This window comes from Chroicocephalus ridibundus, chromosome 5, assembly GCF_963924245.1.
Source record: "Chroicocephalus ridibundus chromosome 5, bChrRid1.1, whole genome shotgun sequence".
NCBI lineage: Eukaryota > Metazoa > Chordata > Aves > Charadriiformes > Laridae > Chroicocephalus > Chroicocephalus ridibundus.
In genome coordinates, this window is record NC_086288.1 from 55,165,120 (window position 1) to 55,183,430 (window position 18,311).

Genomic DNA, 18,311 nt, shown 5'->3' on the forward strand with positions numbered 1-18,311 from the left:
ACCCAGAATGTACAGTTTAAAAAAAAAAAAAAAAAAGGGTTTTTTTTATGCTTTCCAAGCTTAAAAAAAGTGTAAGCAATGTAAAAATACTACTGCAAACATTCTAGAGACTTACTTCTGCACAAACATAAAAAAAAATTAAATTAAATCAATCGTGTTCTGCAACACAATTGAAAGGCAATGAGTGCAGCTCCAGAGACACCATAATATTTGCACATGACTACTGGCTTAATTCGTTTGAAATATAGTGTCCGTGCACATCATGTGTACGGGTTTTAATAATCTACCGGATCTCTTGAATGATTTATAAGATCCAATTATGCTTTAACATTTAAAATGATACCACTATGAAATCGCACTTTCTGCTTTCACTAAAATAGCTAAAAGGTCTGTTACATGAAAGAAAACAGTGAACTTGACAGGTCACTTTGGCTAACAGCTGCTAAATTATAAAGCAGCAACAAAAGACCTTTTGTAATTGTAAAAGCAAGTCTCTTTGCTTCAGTGAGATTCTACGCATTATGGGGAATGAATTTTCCCAGCTATAAATTTTCTTTTTTTTAGAATGATGACTATTGCACAATAAAAGATAGATATTACTGGTTTACTACCTGCATCCTGGTATTCTCTCTCACCATGATTTCAGTACCAATATGACCAAATCAAGACTGAAGCCAGGTTCTCTAACAGGAGAATTCAGGAATCTGTAAGCTCAATAACTGCAGTGGCGACCGTGGGCTTTAGCGTTTTACGTCACCTCTGTGTGGCTTGTCCAACAAGCCTGTCCAGCTGATTGTAAGGGAATTTGTGCCTGCGTATGCAAGAGTTAAATTAGGACTTCTTTCTCTTGCCTGCTTTATGTTTTAATGTAATTAAAAGATGAATAACTGCTTGGAAAAAAGAGCTTGCCTGAAATCTGCTGCCTGCTCTCAGCAAGTTTTGCCTGCTCTAATGGCCCTGTGAGCTGAAGCTGGTCCACGCCCCTTGAGCTTGATATACAATTATATGTAAAGGGACTTTACTGCCATTTTTTACTACTTTTACACTTCATCCATTCAGTCTCTATATTGACAGTCTCCATTTTTTGCTGTCTTCTTCTCCAGGCAATTTTAAACATAACAACAGAATCCAATACTTTCCTATTACATAAATATATGGTTTTTTTATTATTTCTGAGCGTTGTCTCTTGCAAGAAAACTTTTTTTTTGTAAAACCTTTTTCACGTGTAGTAAGATGCCATCTTAGGAACAGTAACTTGTTGTGTCCGTTCTCTTCAGCGCACTCCCCAGTGCCTCATTTTGAAAGCCATTCTCTCATAGCGAGAGTCTTTTTATAAACCACTTACCCATTCAACAGAATTACATGATGAGTTTTCCTCAGCTGCTTCTTTGGTGGGTTCATTTCTCCCATGAAGCTCTACGATTTTGAGCATCTGCTCCTCCTGACGCCTTCCTGCCGGCACAGGAAGTTGTGCAGAACCTCAGAAAAGAAACAAGTTACAGTCACTGCTCGCTTACTGTCCATTTCCAGCGTCACACTGGTACTCTACCAGAGCTCTATAAAGCTCTGAAATGAAGAGTGCAGAGCCCTCGTATGGCTAGTTTTGATGACAGGCGCTGGAGTGGTATTCCGTTTGTAGACAAAATCAACTGCCTTCAGATTTCTGAACACCCCTTATGCGATGGAGACCTGGTCAATAGGGTTTGTGCCATGAAAACTGATCAAGAGAACTATCAGCTCACTCTTAAGTAGACACCTACAACAGGTCGGTTCATACGGTTATCTGTGTCAATCCCAGTGACCGAAATAGGAGTTTAGGGACTTTGCTTGTCTAAATCCTCTCCCCCTGCTTTTTCAATCTGCAAGTTGAATTCCATCTCAAGTCATAGATATCCCACCTATATCCCTGTCAGCTCACAAGCTGAGTAAGCCTCACATTGCAACCATAAGACTCACGCTACAGTTACTTAAGAGGCTGCCTTAGGTTATATGTCACTGATCTGTACCCACTGCCTGCAGATGCCCTACATTTACACTTGTCCTGTACCCTTCCCAGTCATTGTTTCTTCTTGTGACTTATTCCATCTTTCACTTCATGATTTTGCAAAACCCCAAAATTAATAATTAGTTAAAAAAATTCACAGCTTAAAAAACATAGCTCAGAATGTAGTCCCCAAGGCTGGGTCTTTCAGATGTCACTTCACTACCAGGAGTAAGACGATGCAAAGCTAAGTTCTGGCTCCTCACATTTTCAATCTGCTATGAGAGCAGAACTGTTATCCTTCAATACCCTAGCCAGGTCAAGGTCTTCACTCTAAGTGATCGCACTTCCTGGAAAGATAAATAATGGAGGCAAGCGGCTGCAAGAACACTCGCTTGAACTGTAAGCAGTGCCTCTGATCCCCCCTCTTGCAGCTTGAGGTGTCCCTAGCAGATCAGGACCAGGTGAGCAAAAGTTATACACTGAAATTCCTCTTAGTGATGCCTTTTAAGTGCACCTGTCCAGCAATCTTAAAACAAACACCTAACTTAGAGAGTATGTGTTAATGCAAATATGTCACTCACCAGAATGTTTTGAGCACTGTTTCTTTCTGTAGCAAAGATACAAGCTTCCCACTGCCACTAGGAAAGGAATGACTGCCCATATTGCCAAATCTCTCTTTTTCAATGAGTGAGCTTCTGCAATTATATATTTTAAATAAAGTTATTTACTATTCAAAGATACAATAGAAGAATAACACCATAGCAAAAAAAATTAAAATTAAAAATCAAAAGTGACTTCAGGAGTGAATCAGTCCATCCCCCTGCCCAAGCGCAAGGTCATCCATACTTTACCATCCCTGAGGGATGCCTGCCTGATGAGCAGTAACATCAATCCCTCCTATAGTTCCTGCAGTTTGACAATTTTTTCCCCCCGGTGTCTAATGTGAGTCTTTTCTGCTTGTATTTTAAAACTATTACTACTTGATCAAGTAAGAGATCAGATCACCTAACTCATTTTAGGAGCTTAAATTATTTTAGCTCTTTAGCAGCCTTTTACATTCATTTCCCACCATTTTGAACACCATTCATTCTCTGCCACTGATGTTTTCTAAATCTTTGATAGTTTTTGTGCTTCCCTTCGGACTACCAGTTGGCCAATACTATAAAACAGTTTCCAAAACTGGACTGTGCTGCATGAACAGAAAGATTACGTCCCATGACTTGACCAGTCGATATACAAGTGATGTTTGATAATGTTAAAGGTCTAGTCAGAGTTAGTCCCCTCGTCTTTCTCTACAGTTGAGAGGCAGAAAGAGAGAGGTAGAGATCAGCATCTTCGAGAAGTGATGCATAGTTTCCTGAGACAGTTGTGTAACAGAAGTGAGATAAATGCTTTTTCTAGGTATGTCACATTCTTTCCATAATTTAAGGTGAAACATACCTCACTTCTATTACTGACAAATTTAATTGTGTTTGAATACTCATTGTATTAATGTGTTTCCATGCTTAATTCAGAACTGGGGCTTTAAATTGCTCCCCTGTAAAGGTTAGCATACGACTATAATAAAATAAGGAGACACAGACTATATAAAACATTTTGTGACAACAACTTTATGGACACAAATCCTTATAGATGTAGAGCCCATACTGCTCTACCTTTCATATTGATTTATCTCCCACTTTTTATGAAGAACTTGTAACAAAAAGATAAAATGGTTAGTAAAGGGTACGTATTACTGAACAGAGTAACCATGTGGTTGTTCCAGCCACTCCTCACCATGAGGCAGATTCATTTACTGTCTCACACCTAGCCTACCAAATCCCTTCTGAGGAGGAACTGTGTTTGGGTCATCTTTGAAATACACAGCCGATGCACAGCTATTTTGGTAGACCTTAACTAATAATTCCTATTAGCAAACCCTTACAGAAGAAAACACACTACACTGGGGGTATTAAGGCAGAGAGTTTAAGTCAATTGTCATTAAGAGCCGTTCAGATCCTCTCTGTGTTTGTCTCATTCATCCCGAGATTCACAGCATTGAGGGAGGGATGTGGGAGAGGAAGGAAATGTATAAAATAGTTCGAACTGAAGAATCTTTGTGATGACAAGTTAAATGGCACGCATAGGTTCTTGCTAGCTTACCTTTCTCTTCAACAATCAGCGTCGTCCCATTTCCAAATACTTTCTTACAGAAAGGTATTTCAATAATTATCTCACAGTAGTAAAATCCAGCATCATTTACATTGGCAGATTTTATCACTAGCACATCCTCGCATTCAAAGGTGCCGTTGGATACATAGCAAAGTTTTGATGATACAGTTTTGGTGATGTTCTCTCTATTAACAAGATACCAGCTTACTCTATACCGTAAACATGCAGATTTGTCCCAAACACAGCTGATTTTGGCGTACTCTCCAACTGACAGATGTATTTTCGTTGGTGTTTGGGTGACTGTTACATTATTGGGACCTGTAGCTAGTGGAGAAATACACATAGATTTGAAAGTTAAAGCAGCAAAGAGATGACATTACAGCTGTAATGTCTACACAGTATGTAAAATAATGTTAATACTGTAAAATCATTATGAGATAGATTTTTAAGATTAGTTACTACCAACTTCTCCCTTGAACAATGGCAATTATTCTCTGGCTAAAGGAAACTTTTAATTTGGTCTGTTGAAGCCCTCCATCATTGTTTGTGTGCAATAAATGAAGATTTTTTTGTGTGTGTACTCGCCGATATACTTATTTTTTCTTTTAAACAATAAGCTTTTATAATAGAGGTTGAATCTGAAGCATATTAAACACTTTATCTGCCAGATAAAGAATGACCGAAAGGAGTCATTCAGAATGATTCATCAGTGGATAGACTCACCAAGATGAAAGAAAACTCCTCCACTACAATTTTTGTCACCATGTAGGAGTTCTTGTCCTGCACTGCTTCTAATTACTGTCAAATGTACAGCATTTTTGATGTGGGTTCTTTAATTTTGTTTAAACTTCTTTCATTAAATTTTTACTGACAAATATTATAGCAACAAATTCACCTCCTCCTTAGTTTAATAAACAAAGTATACAATGTGCCATGCAGACCACAGTTGTCTCATCAGGTCTGTTGCCTGGCTTTTAGCTAAGGCTGACTCGGACAGTATCAGAGGAAATCAAACATTTTACTCCTTCGTGCTTTGAATCTCTTTGTCACTCGCTGTCCACACGCAAAGCGATCTACATGACCTATTGTGCAATACTGTACAAAATATTTTCTTCTGAAGTGAAACGACTGTGTGGGTAATGGATAACTATTTTGTTTTTATTCTAATGACATTGATGCTTATCACAAAAGTGCTGATACTATAAAAATCTATCCTCGTGACTGCTGAGACCATTAGTTTCATATGCTATGTGAAAAATTAGAATTTCCTTTTTCCTAGCACTTATAATATTAAAGTGAAGAGCTACTCATAATGAGAGTAAACTGCATTATTTTCTTCCAAATTTTATCCTGTTTGTAACTCAGGCACATTTCACACCAACATATAAGTAACGGGACGATTTCGCCTCTGTCTGGTCCTAAAATGGCATCTGATAAGTTCTATCAGAATTACGCAAATAAACTTTTTTTACGTTTCTCTCTTACGACTTTACTGTCTTTCTGAAAAATATCATTGAAAAAATTCTTTTGCCCTTGCTTAATCTGTCTCTTTAGTTCCATATTTTTATACTGAACACCTTCAGTATTATCCACTGCAATTTGTATTGAATAAGAAACACGAAACCTTGTCTGCTTTGTATTTCAGTACCTACGTGATCTAGAACAAAACCTCCTTAACATTTTAAAATTCTACATTCAGCGTTTGTCACAATAACCATTCAAGCCTGAAGGTCTAAGAAAAACAGTGCTTGCATTAACCTAACATCATTTTGGGTGTTGAAGTGTACGATTTGTTCCTCTACGCTTTTTCTACAACAATCTCTTTGTGAAAATGCTTTTTGATTCCCCACACATTTTAATTTTGACTTCAGCATTATGAAAATACAGTTAACATTCTCCTTGTCTCACACACAAGTCTATTTGAGGTGGGTATAGTCTGAGAAGTTTTTTTAAATCCAGCTCAAGAATTACAGGTGACTATAAACAAAAAAAGCAAATAAAGAGCACTTACCTAAGGAGCCAAAGCACATCGTTAAAAGAAGTTTCAGTGAAATGATGATCATCACGCAGGACTATTAGCACTTGCATCAGGGTGTCTTTGTCGAAGATCAGCAAAACAACAAATGAAAGCATGTCAGATTTGTAACTTAACTTCCTCTTCCCTCGTGTGGTGAGGATGATAGAAACCTAAATGCAACCCAAATTTTCCCCATGCTCTTTGAAATTGCCATCATAGATGTGTCTCATTTAGGGCCCAGCTATCCTGCCTGAAATCAGAACATTTCTTCTTTAAATTTTAAATTGTGTCCTAACCTTTCAACACCAGATTAGCCTTTCTTCTGATATGACATGAAAAACTGCTTTTGCATCCGTACAGTGGTCTCAGGTTAACGTTTGCCATTGCACTTCCGCAGTCCTTCATTTAAAGGCCTATGAAGATGAGACTTTAGCTACTGTCTTCATGCTTCTCAGCAGCCTCTTCCAGACAATCTGATGAATCTTATCCAAAGACAAAACCACAATGATTGTACATAGGTTACGTTGATGCCAAATATTACTCCTATCTTTCCTTATCACACTTTTCATTGTCATCTTGCTGAAATCTTGCCTAAATTCTTCCCTCCTATGAAGGGTACTTTCCTACTTTTGCCTTAACGGTAGGGTAGCTCCATGGGCAGGAGCCATGGAGGAAGGCTAAGTTTGAAGACCACACTCGCAGTGGCCCCAACATTCCACAACATCAGCGGGAAACAATCCAGGACACTATGCTGTGTATACAATGCATCTCACTATTACCTCTATGGGTGCAGTTGCATTAATGCAATACCAGTGTCATGTATATTAACTAAGGCTTGTTTCAGGAAGATTATAAGCATGGGTTAAATGAAATGAACTACAGTTGCGTCATAAAGTTAAGGGCCATGTTGAAACTCATTTGCCTTCAATTACTAAAAAAAATTCTACAAATATAGATAACTGAATGCTGTTTAATGTTCTCCAGTACTGATTTTTGTCTCCAATTACATTGCCTGGCCAGAGAACTGGAAGACAAAACATCGCTTCTGTCTTCTCAACTTATCCAGTCTTATTCCCTGGACAGATGTTTCAAATGGAAAAGTACCAGGCCAGACAAAATTGTCCCACAAATGTGTTCAGTTGGATAACATCAAAATTGCAATGACAGAAGTTAAAAAAAAAAAAATCAGAAAAATCATGCTGAGAATATGAATCAGTTAAATTAAGAACTTGATAAGAACCTGCCAACTACATAATTTCCTAGAACTAACATGAGGTTTTAGCAGCACGGCCCAGTTCTGCAGGAGAGCTGAACTGCAATTTGTAATGAAGATACAGCCACATTTAAAGCCAAAAGCACTGTTCCTTTCCATTTGTCAGCAAAAAAAGCACGATGCATGAGCTCACCTGCTTCTCAGTACTTACAGAAGTAGTTTCCAGTGTTGTTTATATTGCCCAGTAAAATAAAAATGAGATAATAGCAAATATAAATGACAAAAAGAGTGAATTCTAGGACTTTGCTGTAGGCTATCTCCATTTCTGAGGGCACACAGCTGATTTAGTTATCACTTTTTAGAGCTAGTGAGGACATAACAAATACCTTTACATTCAAATGAATGAAAGGATAGATTAAAGCAAGTAATTTATACTTAAGGATATTATTTAATTATATTAAATCATTCTGTTAGCATTGACATTCATGTTACCTTTGGTACTACTGATCAAAGATATGGAATAAATGAAGTATGCATGTGTAAATTCAAGGGAAAAAAATAGTTTCGCTTGTATTTAAATACCTACATTTGTGCATTTATCATTGAGTTCTGCAGCTGACAGCTCCAGCATGCAGAACATTGTGGCTAGAGACTGGGTAAAGCTTTTTCAATAGTGCTGATAGCAGCTTATATTTACTCTGAAAGATGCTTTGGTTCTAATCCAAAGCATCTACTGTCAGAGATGAAATGAACTAGCACACAGAAAAAGGGGTTAGGAAAAAGGTTTATTTTTAGCTCAGGTTACTTCATTGTACCATTTTACAACACAAGCCCACAAACGCTCATCACAGTACTACTGAGTGGGTGGAAAAATATGGTGACAAATTTTCTTAAGCTAAATGTGCTTCCAGGATAACTGCATCACACAAAACGACTATGTGGGTCAGGAAAGCATCTACAACAGAAAGATCCTTTTAAGTAAGTCTTCTTTTCTTTCTTCAACTTAATCTTAGTTAACCTTGGAAACTGCAAGGATGAATTTGGACTCTGTAGATGCGGAACTTTACTCACCTGTGTGCTGGAGATGATTGCGGAACAGCTGCTCAGCGCAGAGGCACTCTGTTCTTGGAGAGGCAATGATAGTTATAGCAAGTCTCTTCTGGATGCTTTGCGCAAATCCATCTACCCGAAACTTTTCTCTATGGCGTTCAAAGACACCAGTGGAGGCATACTGAAAAATGCATTTGAAACTTTGTTAAACAAAGAGGACCCAAAACACTTCCCTCCTCCTTACCCATATGTCAGGCTTGTCTGAAAGCTTGTAACACAAGTATTTACGAGACAGCAGCATTTTTGAGGTGTTACTGTCAGCTGGGAAAGTTTATTAATCTGCAGCAGCATTGAGGAGAGTATGTGTGAAACTCAAGGTAGTCAACTGAGTTTGCAATTCTGCTGCATTGGAATAAGAAGATGGAGCAAAACCCATTTACATTTATTTGCTATGAAAACTTAAGCCGAAGTTTTCATACTTGAGAAAGTATGAAAGTACTGAAGTACTAAAGTACTAAGTCAAAGACACGTTATCAGATTAAAGTTTTAATTCACATTTACCTTTTCACAATCTTCTTCAAATCATAACAAACACTTTAGAAAGTTGCAGGTGTGCTAAAATAAAGTTCTGGTGAAAATGGAAATTTTACTTTTGTTGTGACGAACTCATGAATTGTCCCCTCTTCTGACTCAAACACAAGATGAAAAGCATGCTATCACTTGGGCTTTTTATCCACTACCTAACTTCAACATAACGGACCTCATCACTTCTCATGACAGTCAGTGGTGTTCTGTGTGCTCTGTATGATACATACACATGATTAATTTGGTCCAGCTATGACCCAAACAAAACCACCAAGACATTAATTTGATATTGACTCTAGGACTCTTCCTACCACAATCATTTATTAGCACAGAAAAAACACACCTAATTTATTTTCCAACTGTGAATAATAAATTACGTCTCAGTAGGAAAAACAGCTTCATAGCACAAATGGACTGTCAAAACACATACGCAAATTGTAGATGCCACAATTAATTTTGAAATTATTTTTAAGAGTGCAAGTGATTCTTTCACCTGATTTAGTGATTAAAGTGATCTGCAAAGACTTCCTTTCAAAAGAGCAGCCACATAATTCTTACACAATAGAAAAAAAAAGATCAGGGTACTGGGTTCAATGCATCCATCTGCAGAGTTTTTCAAACAAGGTAAATGCTAGCATGAAAGAGGACCTATTCTCTTTAGCATTAATTTAGGTTTGCACCTGGCTTAATTAAAATAAAGGTTATGAATTAACTTTTCCTAGAAAGCAAAATAACAAACAAAAAAGTTACTTCTCTTGTGAGACCAAATAACTAATGCTCTGGAGCCCCAAACATAAGAAGGACATGGACCTGTTGGAACGAGTCCAGCAGAGGACCACGAAGATGATCAGAGGGTTGGAGCACCTCTGCTGTGAGGACAGGTGAGAGAATTGGGGCTGTTCAGCCTGGAGAAGAGAAGGCTCCAGGGAGACCTTACAGCGGCCTTCCAGTACCTCAAGGGGGCCTACAGGAAGGATGGGGAGGGACTCTTTATCAGGGAGTGTAATGATAGGATGAGGGGTAACAGTTTCAAACTGAAGGAGGGTAGATTTAGATTCGATACTAGGAAGAAATTCTTTCCTGTGAGGGTGGTGAGGCACTGGAACAGGTCACCCAGGGAAGCTGTGGGTGCCCCATCCCTGGAAGTGTTCAAGGCCAGGCTGGATGGGGCTTTGAGCAGCCTGGTCTAGCGGGAGGTGTCCCTGCCCAGGGCAGGTGGGTTGGAACTGGATGATCTTTAAGGTCCCTTCCAACCTAAACCATTCTATGATTCTGTGATATCTATATTTCAGCAACGTGGATGTAACTACAAGTATTTGAGACAGAACAAGGCAATGGGAAGGAAAGTGGAATATAACAAACCTGACCACATGTTTGCCAAGTAAGGGGAAAACCCGTCATCTTCACTGGTTAGGAGTGGTTTCCTTTCTACTTTGTAACTGAGGTCACATTTTTGTCACCCAAACTATATCAGATGCTGAGCAACGCTACAGCCAGCAGAGCCTAGAGCCAGCAGAGCAAACATGAAAAAGTGGCCTTGGGCACTGGAAACAGAGCTGATAAAACAGAGTTTATTGAGAGTCACTCTTTGTCCCTGGACATAAATGGAACGCCACCAGCTCTTGAGGACATTCGAGCTTCTGCTCCTCAAAATTACATAAAATGATGGAATGAATATAATTTGGCTTTCCTGGCAAAAAAAAACCCTGATCTCCCGCAAGACCCAGAACAGCAGTGTCTTGTAGGGTCCGCAGCCAGAAGCTGTGGACAAAATAAGCTGTTATGAGAAGATTCTGTATTTCAGACTTACGAGTTGCACCCTGCTTGTCACATCCTCTCCTTCTCCAACATTCAAGTGCTCTGCTATCTCCTCCTACCTCTTCCACTCTATAACTGCTACTTCAATCAAAATCAAAAAACAAAGCTTATTTACCGTAACACAAACATACTGCATGCATGCAAGACTTCTTCCTCTGCTTATAACACTACATCCACCCTCTTTTCTTTCGTGTGTCCCATTTGATGTATGTTTTGAAGTAGTATTTAAGTACAGAGTGGCCCGATTTCTATCAAGTCTTGACGCAGCACCGCAATATTTCTCCTCACTATCTTGATACATGTGAGGGAAGAAAAAGGATGATTACTAAACATGTCCCTCAACAGAGATCTGAATGCCTGCAGGCTCCCATTTGCTTGGGCCGAGATTCCTCAGGAAAAAGAACATATAAAATATGCAATGACATCTTTTTCTAGCAGGAGTGCCATGCTTTTTACAGACTGCAGTCTCGGATGCCTCTGGTGCAATACAAGATTTGGCTCTGGCAAATCATTCCCTGATGGCCAATTGCACTGAAATAACTCCAGATAAAATATTGGGGGGTTTTTTTGTTGTTTTTTTTTTTTTTTTTTTTTTTTAAATCAGGAAGTCTCCACAAATTGAAGTAGAAAAACCCCCAACAGATAAATCAGCTGGTAATGAGGTATTCCTGTTTATAGTATCCTGCATACAGAAGATTTTTGTAGGATTTGTTCTAACACGGCCTACTAGAAACATATCAACCTGACATCTGGGAAAGCAGCGCCAGAGTTAGCAGCTGTAGGATCCTTAATTGCTTGGCCAGGATTGACCACGTAATTGCCCAGTGAAGATACAGTTCAATTTTTATAACCTAGCAGCATGACTTGCTGTTACCAGTATGTGTATTAGTGATTTCCACTTCAGTCGCAAAAATAAGAATTGTAATCATACCACTGTGTAACCTACACAGTGTACCCATTATACTACATGGCATAACCAAGTAAGGAAAATGACCTAGCTGAACACATTTCATTTTCCAAATACACACACAAAATGAAACGAAAAATAGCTGCCATCATGCTTTACTGCAGCCTAGTTATAGTGCTATATGCTTCCCCTTTGGGCTTAATGTTGCAGGATAACGCCTTTCACTGTAGCAGGGCAGGTAAGATTGGCATATCACTAAATATTTATAGCCAAGTATGAAAAATAACCAACAGAAAATACAAAACAACCTTTCTTCATCCAATAACTGAACACGGCAGTTTCTGCAGTGATTTTAATGAGATGCAGCCAGTTAGTATACACTGGCTGGCTGCACGGAAAAACTGACCACCAGCGCAGCTCTTTCAGCATAACTATTTCACAATAGCTATTATGGGAGAGCCCTTTTCACTCTGTTTCCTTTGTTCTTGAGTAGTGTCTCCACATGGAGGAAATTATTGCTGCACAGTCAAAGTAAATCAGAACAATTACTACAGTAAAATGTAATTTTTACATGATTCTAGATCTGGAATTATTAATTGACTGAAAAGGCACCTATTTTCCTCTTTTAAACCGGTCCTCTTTTCCACCTATTTTCTTCTTTTAAACCGGTCCTCTTTTCCACCTATTTTCCTCTTTTAAACATTTCCTCTTTCAGTTTTACATTCCACTGGTCAGAAATACAGTTTTTTACAGTGTTGCAGCAAGCATAATTCATCATTACCACTGCAGCAAAATGACTGACTTGATTCTCATCTCAGCTATGTGCATTTTCATGGTGAATAAGTAAAATAAGTAGAGATGCCCAATGGGACGTGAACAGAATCAGATTCTACAGCTCCACATTGATTAGACCTAAGAAGAAAAATAGAAAAATGCAACTTTTCTTTTGATTATAAATACGTACCAGCTATTAAGAAAGCTAGCTGCTGTCAAAGTTTCCTTCAGCTGCTGCTCAATCAGATCTGCTTAGAATTTGCACTTAACCGAGAGTTTAACCCTAAACACAGTCCTCCATAATTAACTTTAACTTGATCCTAATGAAACATATCCTGCTACCACTGCACACATTCTTTGAGCCTGAGAAGTATGAAAGTTCACAGTGTTATAAGAACAGTGCTCCTGCTTCAGGTTACGTGATGGGTTAGTTACTGGCCATGTGGCAATACACCTTCTGTCAACAGACTCGTTCCAGTTTACCCAGAACACAAGACTGAACAGCCAGGACTGGGATATTGTGAAGCCAAGCCAATTGGTTCTGAACCTTAAGAGACACAATTTGAATGAAGTTAGTGTAATACAAACAGTACATTCAATTTCAGTTTACAGCAAAGCAGAAACTTTGCAGTTGCTGTCCAAAAGTAAAAGTAGCTGGAACACATGACAGGCATTCCTCCTTGCGTGTAGAAACAGAAGGTCATTTGGCAAATGTTAGTTAGAAAGACAATTCAAGACTGTAGGACTAATATGACTTTGTCAGTGCTCAACAGTGAAGCATCATAGAAGCAATCACTTTAAAACCACCCACAGCAAGCATGAAAATGTTCAATATGCTTGCACTGCAACACCAAGGTCAATTTTGAATTGAACACGTTTCAAAAAAAAGAGTTGTAAATAATTAACCAACAAAAATACCTACAACTCTGGCCAACAGTTTAATTAAATTTAGAGTTTATTCCAAAATGACTATTTCTTTCATTAACAGTAGAATGTTTTTCAAGATCATCACTCATATCTTGAAACAAAAATTGGAAGCTATTACATATTCACTCCTGCAACACAATGTCAAACCTTATTGACCCTGGAAGTATACAAAGAAAGTTCTTATTTCCTTTGGGTGAACCGTTACTATACAGTTTTCTGAGGTCTCTGTGCTGTTGGAGAATCCTGTAAAACACAAAAATGTTGGTAATGTATTAAAGAAGAAGCTTTACTCAAATGTACCTATTATTCTATCTTAACAGTTTTAACTCATTCCTTCCTTAAAAGCTAGTGTTTGAGCAGATTCTCCTCCATAAAGCTGTAAGTAGCATGGAGCCTAAGACACATCTGTCATAATATTAAAATATACAAGAATTCATTTACTTTTCACACACTGACTTGCACATAAAACATGATATGACTCCCCAGTCATGCACCTTTTCCTCATCATGAGTAAACAGCAAGGAAGTTCCTAGCTGCAGGTGAAGCCGAGCTCTAAACTCTCACCTAGCCCAGCCCAAAACCTCTGCAAGCCTTTTACAAGTCACATATGTGAATGTAAGTGACAGTAAGAACAATGTCCAAGCGACTAACCTGAATGAGAAACGAAATGAGGTCACCCACAGCATTTGACTTGAGTGTCAGCCCTAACTTGAATCATATCCACACGGTCCTTTAAGCTGATTACAGTGGGGATTTTTAACTGCAGCTGTCTGTTTTTCTGCAGCACAGGCTTAAGCTTTGTTAGATGCTGATGAGTTGCATTAATCTAAATCAATCTGTGTCACAAGTGTGAATTCACCATCATAAAGTAGCCATTTCTATTTGGACAAAGATAGCTCCAGAAAGATTTCAAGCTTTTTAACTCTTCTAGGCAAGACAAACCATCAGAGAAATACAGCAGTCTAGTAATTGCAGGGAATCTTTGCTAAATGCTACTACTTGCAGGTTGTGCCAGATATCGTGTCTGTCATATAGAACAACAACACATTTTCAGTCTTGCAAATATATTTTTAATTAGATTATTCATCAAGCTTCAACAGTCAACAACAGTACAGACATCGACCACCTTATTCCACCTACCTTTGCTTGGATATCGTGCAGTCTTCCATTTCCACCGCTTCAAAGTGTTTACATCCCAGGTGCCTGTGAGTGATCGCTCTTCCACTGCCATCACTGATCCTAATCCCTTTAACAAAGACTGTGAGTAAAGACAACACAAGGAATCAAACCAGAGTTTATTGAGAAGAGCATCACACTCACTGGCCTAGTACACAGTTAGACCAGAGCAGAACTTTTATCTTGAGCACTGATTTGTTAAGCAGACCAGTAGAGACTTCAAAAATCTGCTGGGTCATGCAACACAAGGGCAGCTACAGATTCACCAGGCTTCAAACTAAGAAGCTGAAGTGCTGAGAGCTTCCTCTGTGTTGTGGCAAAGTTCAGAGTCTACTAATCTCTCCATTCAAAAGCTGAAATGCACACTGCACTTTTAAAAACAAAACAAAGAATCCTATACCTTGTCCCCCATGTTTCTGTCCTTGCAATCAAAATTTCATATTTTAAAATAATAAACCCCTGCCATGTATTATAAAATAATCTACTTCTATGTGAAAGATCAAATAAACAAGAAACTGAAAATACACAGTACATGATTAAAGTGACCAAAGTTTCAACAACTTGCAGAAATAAACTATAGAGGAAATAAATGTTTGTTTCCTGTAATCCTGTCCACATTTTATTAACTATAGGTACAACTTGCAATAACTAAAGAAACAGCAAAATGGAATCCCACTCTCTGCATTGGTTAAGGTACTGCAGGCAGTGTTATACAACCAAGAGCTCAACAAAACCCGTCCCACCAGTATTTATGCAGATCTTCATGCTGTGCCTATGGCAACTTCATCTGAAGTAATGGCTTCTGTGTTGCAAAGCTGAGTAAAAATAAGACCTGCTTCCCTCTGAGATTAAAGTTATACCAGTATTTTGGCATCCATCTTTTGTGGAGTCTCTAGGACATGGGATGTTTCATTCCAGAACCAGTTCTCTCTGGAACAAAACCACCTCAAGTGGTCTTGAAGGAATAGACTTACCTTCAGATTTACCATCACAGGTTGAGACAGCACAGGATCCTCTCCAACTTCATACAAGTGCCTAATTCTTAGCAGGACACGACTGAAGTCTGCATCCCCTTCCTTCTGTTTACCTTTCAGAGAAAAAAAAAATTCAAACATTTCCTCATTTTATAAATAAAACCAACTTTTTTTTTTTAGCTTTACATGCTCATAATTTGAAGTTTATTCCCATTTCTTAAAATTAACAAAAGGACTAACATCAAGAAATACCCAGCTCCCACTATTGACAGCAAAAGACACTATAACAGGCGTGATGAACTCATGCACGAGGAATCTTTTACTATTGGAGTAGAGAAATCATACAGTACAATTAACTTTCTTGATAGAGGAGTTCAACACTTTGATTAAATTAAAGTACTAGCCACAGAAGACAGACAGAAAAGAAAGCCGGCTTCTTCAAGTGTAACATCCAGCCACACTTTTGAAAGCACCTACCCAAGCGGATGCTGTGGACCTGTTCTGCATGATTAGAGCTGTATCTCCACCCTGGAATGCTCAGAGTCTGGAGATGAAGGTTAGGTGGGATAGTAACAGGTGAACCATGGACTGAATTCTGCTGAAGTTGTCCAGGTAGCTTTGGTTTATCTCCTCCATGCAAAGTGAAACAAAGCAAACATCAAACATCCATCACACACACAAGCCTGGCTAGGGTACTGTGGAAGGGTAAAGAGATTTTTGCTTTTTCTGCCACAGCAGATGCAAAGCTGATGCTATGCTTTCTCCTCCAAGGCCTTCTGAGATATAAAGCAGAAATCAGCATGATTTTAACTACTGGAGAAGTGTATTAGAGCTCTCCATAAAGCAAATTTCACTGCAGCTTGAAGTTGCTATTCCACTACCAGGCTTCCACTTTAGTTAATAAGTCAAACAAATATTTTTTAAAATAATGACTCAAAAATCGTCATTAAGGACTTCACATTCAGGAAGTTGATATATGGTGCACTAGCTACTTTGCACTAATTCCCTGTGTGGACATTTTGTTCTCATTAGATGTTTCAAAATTTATACTCCTTTGAAAGTAGAGATAATTACATAACAATAGAAGCATTTCATACACTTGGACAACATTCATGTTTGAAATTAATGCAAAGTAATTAGCAGGCTCTAAATCTGCCTCCTAACTCACTGTATACTAACTTTGCCACACGGGAGGCTTGAAGTCTGCGTTTACAAACTTAACAGCATAAATCATTGCAACATAAATAAGACGTTCAGATGCTAAAGATAGCACAGGAGATGGAATGAGTTACCTGAAAACGCTCCAAACATTATTACTGGCCTGTGTTCTAACGCCAGTCCACTTGTCCGATACAAAATATTGGTGACAGACTTGGTTCCTAAAATAAGCCAAATCACAGGGCGAACCACTGAAGAGTCATTCAAAGTGAGATTGTAATTCAGGTCCCACTGAAGGTTGTTCCATAGTCTCCTGTGAAGCATCACCTGTATTGGGAAGGTAAATGTCACTACAGTAATCAGCCATCGTGCTTTACTTATATTATCAGCAGCCGTAACATTATGCTCTCCTAGAAAAACAAAAAAAAATTTATAAGTTACCTCCACTTGTCCATTTCCTTGACTTGAGACACCATGAGCTCTTTCTGCAAGCAGCATCAGCCTTGTGGTATCATCTTCAATGTAGGCAGTCTGCACCATAGGATAATAGTTCTGAAAATACACAGTAAATCATGCAGTGATAATATTAACCTAGGTAACAGTAACAGAGAACGAAGATAAAACACAACTGACTTTGGATTATGCCTTTGTGCCTACCCGAGCCACTGTGTTATTCACGTATGCCTTGAATGGTCTTTTCTGAATCTGATATCCATTGCTGTCAGTGTAGAGTAGCTGCCTAGTGTTCAAATTTGTGCTTGTTCTTAGAACTGCTTCACGATTTAATTCCAAAGGCCCAACACTGTATTCTTGCTCTATCCTGTGACAAAGCAACTTCCCATCGTAGCCTTCTGGTACTGTGTACATCCTGGTATACACTGCATATATGTAATCCTGAGAAGTAACATTACTATAAAAATCAGAGAAGAGATATGCAGAGTTTATAAAGTGGAGCACTTGACTGGTTATATCAAGACTTGACAGTCATTCATGATGTCACCCTCCACACAGACAACTTTCTGGCCTGTTTTCTATATATTTCATGTACAAGTACAATTATTTTAAATTTCAGTTTCATTTTCAAATGTACAGATATTCAACTCTGATATGCTACAATTTTCTTTAGTGTTGCAAGTGTAAAGAGGACTCTTAATTTGATTACAGATGCCCTGTTTTTCTCAAAGTTAACAACAAATGTTAAAATAATTATGACTCCCCTAAGCAACAAATTTACATTGTACACAATACACGTATTTTTTCAATCTGGGCAACGTTAATTTTGATGCAAGAATTCCACTGTTTTCCAAAAGTCCTTCTCAACTACAATCCTTGTACAATGCCATGTAAAGCAAAAGGCTTCCATCAAATAACCAGATTGAAAAGAGGGTTAAGGGGTTACAGGTTGATATAATTTTAACACAGAAAAGTAGCTAGTTCATCAGGGGTCAGAGTGACCTTGTGTAGGATTTATTTCTCCTTTCTCTAATCCGCTTGTAAGAAAGATATTCATAGTTGTACAAATGAACCATTATGTCCAAATTCCACCTATGTACAAAGATGTTAGCTGCAATTTTCAT

At 38.4% G+C, this 18,311-nt stretch overlaps 1 protein-coding gene across 7 annotated transcripts in view; it reads right to left on the reverse strand.

Annotated features, from left to right (window-relative positions):
- Positions 1–4,324: 4,324 nt before the first annotated feature.
- Positions 4,325–18,311, reverse strand: part of MAN2B2 (mannosidase alpha class 2B member 2) — a 45,139-nt gene continuing 31,152 nt past the window's right edge. For 3 of the 7 annotated variants that reach the window (XM_063335530.1, XM_063335525.1, XM_063335532.1), the window contains 9 exons: positions 17,392–17,644; positions 17,176–17,286; positions 16,869–17,061; positions 16,054–16,206; positions 15,577–15,689; positions 14,567–14,684; positions 8,437–13,669; positions 6,147–6,634; positions 4,325–4,459 (listed from right to left, as the gene is read on the reverse strand). In XM_063335530.1, coding sequence (XP_063191600.1) covers positions 13,575–13,669; positions 14,567–14,684; positions 15,577–15,689; positions 16,054–16,206; positions 16,869–17,061; positions 17,176–17,286; positions 17,392–17,644 — 1,036 coding nt within the window. In that variant the 3' untranslated portion in view covers positions 4,325–4,459; positions 6,147–6,634; positions 8,437–13,574. The remainder of the gene's footprint in view (positions 4,460–6,146; positions 6,635–8,436; positions 13,670–14,566; positions 14,685–15,576; positions 15,690–16,053; positions 16,207–16,868; positions 17,062–17,175; positions 17,287–17,391; positions 17,645–18,311) is intronic. The other 4 variants (XM_063335528.1, XM_063335531.1, XM_063335529.1 and 1 more) reach the window with 4 other exon arrangements.